At 34.7% G+C, this 12333-nt stretch overlaps 1 protein-coding gene across 1 annotated transcript; it reads left to right on the forward strand.

Moving 5' to 3' along the window:
* Positions 1–9107: 9107 nt before the first annotated feature.
* LOC131607163 (glucan endo-1,3-beta-glucosidase-like) lies at positions 9108–10406 on the forward strand. Its single transcript, XM_058879188.1, has 2 exons — positions 9108–9253; positions 9340–10406. The coding sequence occupies exons 1-2, from the start codon at positions 9199–9201 to the stop codon at positions 10284–10286; spliced, it is 1002 nt and encodes a 333-aa protein (XP_058735171.1). The 5' UTR covers positions 9108–9198; the 3' UTR covers positions 10287–10406.
* The last annotated feature ends 1927 nt before the right edge of the window (positions 10407–12333 follow it).

The raw sequence follows: 12333 nt of genomic DNA on the forward strand, positions 1-12333 counted from the left end.
GCTATTAGAGCGCTTAAAAGCGCTGCCATAATCAGCGCTGCCGTAGGTAAAGACAGCGCTTTTTGGTACGCCAAAAGCGCTCTCTTAGTCTCGCCTATAGCAGTGCTTTTTCCAGAAAAGCGCTTTCGTAGCCTCCTCTATAGCAGCGCTTTTTCCAGAAGAACGCTCTCGTAGCACCCCCTATAGCAGCGCTTTTTCCAGAAAAGTGCTTTCTAAGGCCTACTTTCACTACAAAAAATGCGGCTGATTTGCGGGGTTTTTTAGCCAATTTGTGGGGGTTTTTGACCTCCGCAATATATTGTAAATATGTAAAAAAAAAAACTCAAACTTTCATTATTTTTCTTTACTTGATAATGCAAATAATAAATATATCAATAAAATACATAAATGTTCTAAAACCAATACCCCAAACTTGGAGAAAGAATAAATATCAATAAATACACAACCAATCTTATAAAGAAACAAATATTATAGCGAAACCTGCAATAAATTGAGAGTTTAACCACAAGTTAAAGTCTTAATTAATATGATCCTATATCACTCTTTTAGATATTATTCTTAATAGTAAACTTTCATATACTAGTGACAAGTTTCCATATGATAACCTTGAAACCGCACCATCATCTTCAAAACTTAATGCTGTCAATATAACAAATAAAGAAACTTGTAAGTAACTAATGCTTCAAAATAAAGTAATAGAAAAATAAGAGTGAGAGTGAAAGTTATAATAAAAGACATACGTATTACAGTTGGTGGAGGTACTGATCTTGTAAGGAATGCTAACACCACAAATTGCGATTTTAACCTCTCCAAGCTTTGTTGCTGTTATTGCCAATTGAATGTCACAGGATTTAAAAAGATCGAATGCTTGCCAATCGTTACAGTTGCGTAATGAGAAAATAACTTTAATATACAATTTCGTATAATAAAATAAACCTTAATCACAATTCCTAGCTCTTCCACAACTTACCTTGCCTGATACTACAGAAAAACTAAACTAAATGCATGCTTGTACAAAAGGATATTACCGGAGAGATATAATTGTGTAACAGACTTCTAAAACAACAATGATTTGAAATTGAAATAAAATTGAAATTACATCGGTAACCGAATAATCTGTTGCAAGAGATAAGATTATACAATATTAATGTTAAGTCAACAAACCGACATTGAGGCTCATAATCATCTAATCTAATAATCCAAAATCTCATAAACTACTCACCTAACACTCGAATTTCATTAACTAATTCAACCAACTTTCTTCCAGATCTGAGATATAAAGAAAAGTGCAAAACAAATTTATAGAACAATCAATAACCCGTATTTACGATGAGTGATAAAATTCAAGTCATTGTCGATTACAAATGCATAATAAAAAAACACAAATTTCATATAGAAAACAATGAATACCAACTAACATACACACAAAGAACATAAAATACAAAACAAACAAGAAAGAAAAACCAGAATCCCAAATTTAGACAAAAGAAAATGCATAAACTTTTTCCTACAGTGAGCACTGCATTCAACAAAACAAGTACACAAACAATAACCCAATTGAGATCTGAATCCGAACCAAGAAACAATCAAATAAAACACAGTCAAAATTCAAAAAAAGAACAAAAATTTAAGATTTATTGATTATGTCTTCATTCAGAAAAAAAAAAACTTACATGTTTGACCAACAAGATGAACCGACGGAGAAACCAAAGAAAATCACTATTACGAAAAATGGGTTTTGGTCCAAACAAGCATTCAACCATAAGAAATAGCAAAAGGAGTCTCACCTGAACGTGAAAACCGCCTCTACTCTCGCCGGAAAAGCTCCGTTCACCTCTGTTTTCCGCCTTCGCACCTTCTGAAGGTCGTGGATCCTCCCATTCATCTGTATCCACCTTTACATGACCGTTCTGTGTTTGAATTTTTTTGATTTTGAGATTAGGTTTTCGAATCTTTCTTTGTAGATCTGCGCTTTTCAGTGGTTGTTTTACAAGAACTACCTTCGGATTCGTGTTGAGAAGGACCAGACGAACGCATTGGTGTGAAAAAAATCCTAATTCTGGAACCTACACGGCGGCGCCGCCGTGAGCACCGTCGTCCTCCGTCTTCACATTCATAACAACCACCACCTGCGTTCTAGGATTTTGTTGTTGAGAGGTTTGTTCATGAGAGATTAAGAGAGGAGAGAGAGTTGATTTGAGAAATAAAATGAGAGAGAGAGTACTAGTAATGAGATTCAAATGAGAAATTAAACTTAATTATAAAATTAGCTATACCAGCGCTTTCAAAAAGCGCTCTTGTACCCCCCCCCATTTACCAGCGCTTTTAACAAAGCGCTCTCGTAACCTCCCATTTACCAGCGCTTTTAAAAAGCACTCTCGTATCCCCCCGTTTACCAGCGCTTTTAACAAAGCACTCTCGTACCCCCCCTTTCCCAGCGCTTTCAAAAAGCGCTCTCGTACCCCCTTATTTACCAGCGCTTTTTTCTCTTGTTTTTTAGTTTTGTTTTTAGCGCAACCTATAGCAGCGTTTTTCCCAAAAGCGCTTTCGTAGATGCACTGCTAAAAGACAAATTTGTTGTAGTGTGATGTAACTGTAATCGACTTTTAAGTTTATTGATGATGATACGTTGAACAAAAGATGGATCACTTAGGCTCGTGAGCGTTGGAGGGGTTTTAAGTCACAACTCACATGTGATTACATTAAGAAAACCAAGCCTGGTCATGAACATCCACTTGTGAAATATAATTTTATCGACAACATGGTTTGGGAGAAGTTTGTTAAGTCTCGTAGTTCTGCTGATTTCTTGGTTAATAGTAATCTTATTTTGTGAATAGATACAACCATGCAAATTAATATTTTATTTATGTTTTTAATAGGTTAAAAGTGAATCGGGAAAGCTAAACAAGAAAAAAAAATACCCCCCATAGATTATCTCGTTGGGGTTACATGAAACTTGAGGGAATTACTGTTTAATGAAAAAAAACAAATGGGAGATGAGGATTCCATGAGTTGTGATTGCATCCCATCTCCACCACCACGACAAGAGAAGTGGAAGAGGGCTCGATAAAGACCAATTCGAGAGTTCACTTCAGATTCCTCACGAGCAACTGCTAAGAAAATTGTAAGTATATATTTTTTAATTAGAATATTAAATGTAGGATTTTTTGTTTGTATGATTTGTTGTGCGTAGGATTTTCCATGTGTAATTTAAATTGTTTTGATAATGATATCTTATTCATGTCGTGTAGGATTTGTTGATTGCTATGGACAATCATGGTTTCGTAGGATAAATGTTTATACATTGTGTGTTGCTGTTCTTTTTATGATGCAGAAATTGACACAAATGAGTGTAACCGTCCAACCAAAAACAAATGAAGTTTATGAGTTGTATGAAAGAGTTATTTTAGGTGGTGCGGGCATAAAAGAAAGTTGCTCTGAAGTCCATACCCTTACCCAAAATGAGATGGTTCCGAAAATTATATAAGAAATTTGGTATGTTTCATTATGGATCTTAAAGAATTAATTCATATTCAATTAGAGCATTATCGGGAGTTAGAGGTTTTCTATGTCAATCATAGAGATATAAGAGATTTTATTTTTGGAAATGAGTGGCTGAACGTAGGGATGCTATAGTTGTGGTGCACGTAAGTACAATTTCTATTCTAATAAATGTCAATTTTAAATTTGTGCATCATCAATAATTTTAATGTTAAAATTCACTTAATTATTGAATTTTGTTTAACCATTTAAATACATGCATCCTGTTTGTATAACGATATTACACCATTCTCACAAGAAAACTTTACAAACGTTCATTCACGTTAGACACCATACTTCAATGCGCTTTATAGGCTAGAGTCATTCCATTGAGTTTGTAAATATATTTGCAATATTTTTGGATTTGATGTAAATACTTTTGTATATATGCTTCAACGCACTTTGTTGCTTACATATAATTTATACTTATAAGCAATAAAGTCATTTGTGTGTTAAATTTTTTTATGTATTTGCTGGTTCATATTCTGTTTTGGTAGAAAATCTAGTATACAATAAAGGGATATATATGAAATATTAAACAAACTATTTAAAAAAAAGTATTTCACTATTGTTGAAATAATCTACCGTATTGAAAAGTGACGTGTCAATTATTTTATACGATGGTATGGTTGGAAATCAAACTTGTGACCTTTATATATTTCACCACAGTTGATTAATATGACTGTGGTGATATGTAGCGCGCTACGTAGTTTCTCACCACATTCAGACACTCGTGGCAGAAAGCATGATACTCTATCTTACCATGGTTCATCAAGTGTGATAATATTTTTTTTCTAACCGTGGTGGAAAAATATTTTTCTAATAGTGACAGTGCACAACCTTCGTTGGTGATTTGATGACAAGGGCAATTTCAACGGGAGACTATTTGAGAGAACGGTGATTTCTATTATTTGAGAGGAAATAACTCAATCAAGCTACTTGCTTTTAGGGTGTGTTTGGTTCGAGGTAAATGGAGGGGAGGGGAGGGGAGGGGAGGGAATGTTTATAATTAAATGTGTTTGGTTCAATTTTTAGGAGGGGAGGGGAGGGGAGCAAAATTATTTTATTATTTCAAAATTATTATTTTATTTCTTCTGCTTCTTCTTTTTTTTCTCTATTGCTTATATCAATTTATTATAATTATTTTTTACATTTAAATTATTATTTTTATTTAATATAAAGGCTTAATTGTAACTTTAGTCTCTCTATTTTGTCTTTTTCTTGATTTTGATCCCTCTATTTTAAAAACCCTAATTTTAATCCTCTTTTTAAGCTTTTTGTGCAATTTTCGCCCCCCTATTTTACTTTTTCCGCAAAATTAGTCCCTATTTTTGTTCCTTTTTCATTAGAAAATTCAAAAGGGGGACCAAAATCGCAGTTTTAAAAATGGGGTGACCAAAACTTGAAAAAAAAGACAAAATAGAAGGACTAAAGTTGCAATTAAGCCTAATATAAATTATAATCACTACAATTTTTGATTTTTTATGATAATTTTTATTTTTATGTTTATTTATATTTATTGTTTTTCTAATTTTGTTATATATATATATAACGATAAGTTATTTTATGTATTCAAAAGCTGTTATCAACAGATAGATAATTTTGCGCCGAAAATTATCATACATATCAAGTGTATTTAATTTTTTTAACGTTATGTCGTAAGTTATAAATTTTTAATCACTCAATATTACAAATATTATTTCCAAAAAATTATTTATGAAATTTTCACCTTTGAATATCATGTCAGTTATATAAAATCATAGGGATAAAAATGTAAACTATTAATAAAACCTCTCCCTTCCCCTCGTGAATCAAACATATTTTTAACCAAAATCCCTCTCATCCCCTCCTCTCCCCTCGTTTGTACCAAACATACATATAATTAATAAAAATCCCTCACCTTCCCTCCCCTACCCTTCTCTCCATTAAAATCCCTCCCCTCCCCTCCCTCTCATTTGAACCAAACAGACCCTTAGTTGCTCAATGATAAGGTTTATGCTATTTATAGGTTATACGGAAAATTTCTAAATACACCTATAGAGTGTTCTAGACACTTCAAGAGAGAAGGAGAATCTCTGCTACTTATATTTATTAAATTATTATTTTGACTCCACTACTAATGGCTTTGGCTAATATGCATAAGGATTTTCCTTATGCACCATGCATACGCCTATATAAGCCATTGGATCATGTTTTTAATCCAATATTGAGTATTGAATATTGAGTATTGAGTAGTGAGTATTGAGTATTGAGTAATAACAATTGATGTCTAAAATTTGATCCAATGATCCAAGAGTTCATATTAATCTATGCACGGTGCATAGATTTTTATATATGCACGGTAACTGCACCCCACTACTAATTAGTCTGTACCACTAAATTAAAACGGGCCTGTATTTATTAGTCCATTGCTTCAAAAACTAAGATAATAGCTATAATCTATTTTATGTGTATATATGAATAAAAATAAAAATCTGGTTGATGATAAAAAAAACAAATTCAATCAAAATATACAGACTTCCAATCTCTTACGATATCAAATGAATCTAGCAAATAAATTAATTAGTTGAATAGATTTGCCACAAAATAACAAAGAAAAAACTTCAATTTTTGGACGTACTTTATAAGTTCTAACTAAGAACGCCGTTTCCTTCACGTAGCTAAACCAGCTGACTAGTATGCAAATTAATCAGTGGCGGCTATTTAACATTAGTCTTGTAAGCATTTAGCCATCACTCAACAATATATGCATTTTCACCAAAACAATAAATGGTTTGAATTCGAAAACATTTAGCATTAATTTCTGTCGAGTGATTGACGGGGCTAAAAGTCTGCATTAATAGTAACATATTGTATTTGCTTCTTCTTACTATTATCATGCTATAAATATGGACTAGCAGGTGTAGGAGGAGATATCAGAGTAGCATATTGATTTGTAACTATAACCAATATAACCACTAGTAGGATTAAGTGATAACTAACAGTCTTTTTAAAATAGAATCTTAATTTATTTTCATACATTACTTTTAATATGAAATGAAATAAATATCGAATTAGTAATGCTTTGAGATTATAAGAAATCAAATTAGACAAAATACATATTATCACTTTCAAATATATATGCATTTATACAATTAAACAAACTTTAGTAACAAAGGTCTCCATTTTTCAAAACTCTACTCCTTTTAAGAAATGAAAGAATCCTCACTCATATTTTAGAATCAAGTAAAACCATAAAACATTAAAGTGAACGTAGTTTCTCTTAATAATCATTTGGTGTAGACAAGTTATTAACCCTCAATTGAACTACCCATTACAATTCAAATAACTCAATGATATGACAAAGAAGAAATTATGCAGCAAGTAGTTCATGCTTTCATAATATACTATAGCTTTCATTTCATATCATATACTATAGCTTTCATTTCATGCTTTCATTTCAAACAACCCATTATAATTAAAAACGAAAATGGCACTAATGTGTTCTATTCTTGACAAATGTGTTTGCAATTTAGATATAAAAATATCAAAGTTCTGTTTTTAGCTAAAATAATGGCACTAATGTGTTCTATTCTTGAAAAATTGTGTTCTTCAGCACAACACATTCAGTACCCAACAACAAAGCAACAAGAAATTGTGTTCATGGATTATAACCTATTAAGAAACATAGCCAGTCGAACAAAAACAATTAAAAATAAAGCAAAAGAAAACAAGGTGACATACATGAAGATGAAGATGACGGCGGCGGTGGAGGCGAGATGCTACACGGCGGCGGCGGCGGCGGTGAAGAACTTTGAGTTGTGGGAGACAAAGTGGGGGAGACGAAGTGGAAGAAAAAAGATGGGGGAGACAAAATGGGTTTTCTGGGTTTTCTGGGCAAGTTAGCGTCAATGGGAGAAAAAAGATGAATTAGGGATTCTGAACGCGTAATATCAAATTTTGGTTTTAAATTTTTTAATTAAAACAGGCTATGAGAGCGCTTTTGAAAAGCGCCTTAGTAGACGTACCTATACCAGCGCTTTTAGGGGAAAAGCGCTCTTGTACCCAACCCCCTGTAACAGCGCTTTTGAAAGCGCTTTCATAAAGCAACCTATAAGAGCGCTTTTGAGAAGCGCTTTCGTACCCCTCCCATATAAGAGCGCTTTCTGAAAGCGCTTTCGTACCCCCCCCCCCTATAAGAGCGCTTTTTGAAAGCGCTTTCGTAACCCCCTCTTCCAGAGCGCTTTTTTTGCGTGTTTTTTTAGCTAAACCTATACCAGCGCTTTTTCCTAAAAGCGCTTTAGTAGGGGTGCTGCTAAAAGACAAATTTGGCATAGTGCTCGAAATGTTATGGCAGAATAGAAATAATTTTATTTGGAATAATGAGAAAGAGGAAGCATCAAGACTTGGTTGGTTAGCTTCTCATAAGTGGCAAGAATGGTTGTTGGCACAACATACTCAGGATAGAGAGGTTACTCCCCCAAATAATCAACAATGGTTTCCCCCCCTGTGGGATGGTTCAAGTGTAATATTGACGCGGGTTTTAATCGCAACCAAGGAACTACTAATAGAGTTTGGTGTATCCGGAATAATATGGGTCACTTTGTTAAAGCGGGTGTTGCTTGGGATATTGGTATTTTATCTGTTCTAGAAGCAGAGGCGTTGACTTTGCAAGAAGCTATCCAAGGTACTTTAGACCTTCATCTTGATCATGTAGTGTTTGTGAGTGATTCACAAAAGGTGGTGCAAGCCATCCAATCCAATGTTACCGGAAGTTCCGAATTTAATTTTATTATTCAATCTATTAAGTTGTTGTTACTTGATTTTCCAAACTTTGAGGTAGAGTTTGTCAAGCGTTAAGCGAATATATATGGTTGCCTCATTGTTTAACAAAGGCTGCCAATTTTTGGTCTCGACATAGTTATGTTAATGTTATACCTCCTTGTATTAAGACTATTTTATTGAACGAAAGAAGTTAGTTTTGCTTTGGTAAAAAAAAAAATAGCTTTTTGTGATTTAATAACATAATAAAGTTCTTACAATGTGAAGATTCAAAAATGTTGTTCTATTAAAAAACGAACCCTGACACTCAACTCACACTTGATGTTATTGAAAAACAATATATTCTAAAAACTTTGTTATGTTACAAAAACAAATAACATAATTAATGTGTTTTATGTTCATATATGAACTCTATTACGACTATCAAATGAATTATTATTACGGGACAAACTAAGCAATTTATGAAGAAAGTTAAATGAATTGGAAGGGCCGTAAAAAAAGTCCCATTCCAGCGTGATACTTAATATTTGCCACAAAATAACAAAAAAACCTCAAATTTTGGACGTACCGTATAAGTTCTAACTAAGAACGTTTCCTTCACGTAGCTAAACCAGATGACTAGTATGCAGATTAATCAGTGGCGGCTATTTAACATTAGTCTTGTAAGCATTAAGCCATCACTCAACAATATATGCGTTTTCACCAAAACAAAATAAATGGTTTGAATTCGAAAACATTTAGCATTAATTTCTGTAGAGTGATTGACGGGGCTAAAAGTCTGCATTAATAGTAACATATTGCATTGGCTTCTTCTTACTATTATCACGCTATAAATATGGACTAGCTTCTGTAAGAAGATATATCAGAGCTGCATATTGATTTATAACTATAACCACCATGTCTATCATTTTTCTGCTTGTTGCTATACTGTCCATTGGACTAGAATTTACAGGTCTATACCTCCCCCTATGATATATTATATAGTCTAGTTTATTTTTTATATATTGCATTCTTTACAATTAGTTTATCATAATGCAGGTGTACAATCCATAGGAGTTTGCTATGGCACGAATGGCAATAATCTACCATCAAGGCAGGAAGTTATAGATTTATACAAATCAAAAGGCATTGGTGGGATGCGTATATACAGTCCTGATGAAGAAGCCCTACAAGCCCTTAGAGGTTCCAACATTGAGTTGATCCTTGATGTGCCTAGGGATACTCTTTCTTCTCTAACAGATGCCAATGAAGCCACAAATTGGGTAACCAAATATGTGACACCCTACTCACAGGATGTTAAAATTAAGTACATCACTGTTGGAAATGAAATCCACCCTGATTACAATGAGGCCCAATACGTTCTCACTGCGTTACAAAACATTCAAAAAGCAATTTCATCAGCCAATTTACAAGGCCAAATCAAGGTCTCAATAGCAATAGACATGACTTTGATCGGTAATTCCTATCCTCCCAAGGATGGTGTTTTTACTGACCAAGCCAAGTCATATATACAACCAATAATCAATTTCCTAGTGAGCAATGGATCGCCACTTCTTGCAAATGTGTATCCGTATTTTGCTTATATCGGAAATGAACAAAACATTCATCTTGACTATGCTCTTTTTAATCAGCAAGGAAACAATGACGCTGGTTACCAAAATCTCTTTGACGCGCAGTTAGATTCAGTATATGCTGCTCTTGGGCAAGTTGGGGGATCGAATTTGCAGATAGTTGTGTCTGAGAGTGGTTGGCCATCTGCTGGTGGAGATGGAGCCACAACTGTCGATAATGCTTCCACATATTATAATAATTTGATTAATCACGTAAAGAGTGGGAATGGGACTCCGTTGAAGCCTGGTACAGCTATTGAGACTTACTTGTTTGCCATGTTTGATGAAAATCTGAAGAATGGTGCATCAACGGAGCAACATTTTGGTCTCTTTAACCCTGACAAATCACCTAAGTATCAAATAAGTTTCAATTAATTAAACAAATAATTCAAAGATATATGTAACTGAATATACAAATAATTGTGCATGTTGTGTTTGCATGTTCCTATTTATATAATGAGTTAAATAAATGAAAGATCATATATTGTTTAATCATCTCCTCTTTGTATTTTGGTTTGTGTTACATTTAACTTTGGAAAACATCAAAATTGATTTTGTCTAATATCTTTTGCGGACTAGTGACAGCCCCTCCCTGTTAGCTTCTATGATTGGATCATGGAGAGTAATTACTTCTTGACAACAATGAATTAATCATCATTTTATTACTACTTAATATTCATTTAGTTTTTAGATTATTATCTATTAATTATTTTTAAAATCAATTTCCTAATTAAAAAATAAATTGTAACGGCTGGGCTTAAACAACTAAATTGTAGCTCGTTTAATTTCCGAGCTTTAATTTTTGACCCGGCCCACTAAAGATCCGAGCTCGTCACGGACCGGGCAGCCCGTTTTGTCAACTCTAAGGTCATGGTTAGAATTCTAACCATGATGAGAAATTGCGCCTACCTTTTATTTTTATTTTTAAGCCACTTTTTAATTACCACAGTTAAAATTCTAACTATAATGAAAAGTGGCGTCTGGTCAAGGGTTTGAATCCTGATCCAGCAATTTTGACTTTTTTATTTATTTTAAGAATTTTTTTATCAATTGTGATAAAAAGTGGCCCTCGGCTATGAGTTCAAATCTTAGTACCAATAATTTTCTTTTGAAAATTTCTTTATCAACCCCCATGTCTTCTTGGTCACCTCTGGTGAAAAACCCAAACTACCCCTAACTTCGGAAATGCATTTCCGAAATGCAAGAAAAAGGTGTTTTCGGAGATGCATCTCCGAAAGCGCCTTTTTTTTTGAAAAAATTGTCTTATTTCGGAAGTTCATTTCCGAAAACAGCATTTCGGAAGTTCATTTCCGAAATACTGCGCGTTTTGTAGATTAAGCAAAACAGCCCCCTCCCCCTAATCATTTACCCTAATCTTCTTCCAAACTCAACCCCAAGAGATTTTTGTGCAAACCAGTTCCAAGCTACCTCAAAGGCTCCATCTACTTGCTCTATTACATTCAAAAGTCCTCCAATCTATTCAATCGGTAAGCATTTTGATTTTAAGATCTATGATTAAAATGTATATTAGGGTGTTTACAAATAGCAAAAAATGTATTAGGTTAGGTTTATACTGATATTTAGGATGTTTAGAATGTGTAGACATAGGTTTGATGTTTGGATTAGGGGTCTGCCATGGAAGTTGCAGAAAAATTCCTCGTAGGGGTGTTTCGGAAGTTCATTTCCGAAAACACCTCCATCCCAGTTTCGGAAATGAACTTCCGAATTGTGTCAGAAGTTCAATTTTTTTAGTTTTTTCTTTTGTCTCGCATATTAATCGATTTCAATTGTTTACAGGAACATGTCAGGCAACCAACCAGCACGCATCAGACAGGGTAGGGAGACCCAGACTGCGTCGGCTAGACGCGAGCGGGCGGCGGCGAAGCTGGCGTCGACACAGGGACGGGGGCAGGGCCGGGGACGACTTGTGCGAGTTCCCGTGGGCGAGGGAGAGGGTACATCTGCTTCAGAATCTAGGAGTCGGCTAGCTCGGGTATCTTCTTCCCGCCAGCGAGAGGAGGAGGAGGAGGATGAGGAGGAGGTGGCGGAAGTTCCCTACCACGAGCCAGAGGGGGTACCGGATGTTGACCCTCCAGCCGGGGAGGAGGATGAGCAGGAGGACAGCTATCCGGGAGGGCCCTTTGACACTTCCGTGTTGATTCACTACCATGATCACGTCGCTCGGCGTATCTGGGAGGGAGAGGTATTTTTTATAATTTAACCGTTTATTTGTCACCATTTTTTATAATTTAACCGTTTATTTGTCGCTTATTTAATATATGTCGCTTATTTGTTTTTTTTGTAACAGGAGAGAGAGCCGTTGAAAATGGTGAACCACACCCGGAAGATCTTCAGTCTGTTTAAACCAGCAGCTGAGTGGTTTAACGACCATGTGCGAGGTTAAGGGCTTAGCGGGCTCTGC

The sequence above is a fragment of the Vicia villosa genome, linkage group LG5 (assembly GCF_029867415.1).
Source record: "Vicia villosa cultivar HV-30 ecotype Madison, WI linkage group LG5, Vvil1.0, whole genome shotgun sequence".
Taxonomy (NCBI): domain Eukaryota; kingdom Viridiplantae; phylum Streptophyta; class Magnoliopsida; order Fabales; family Fabaceae; genus Vicia; species Vicia villosa.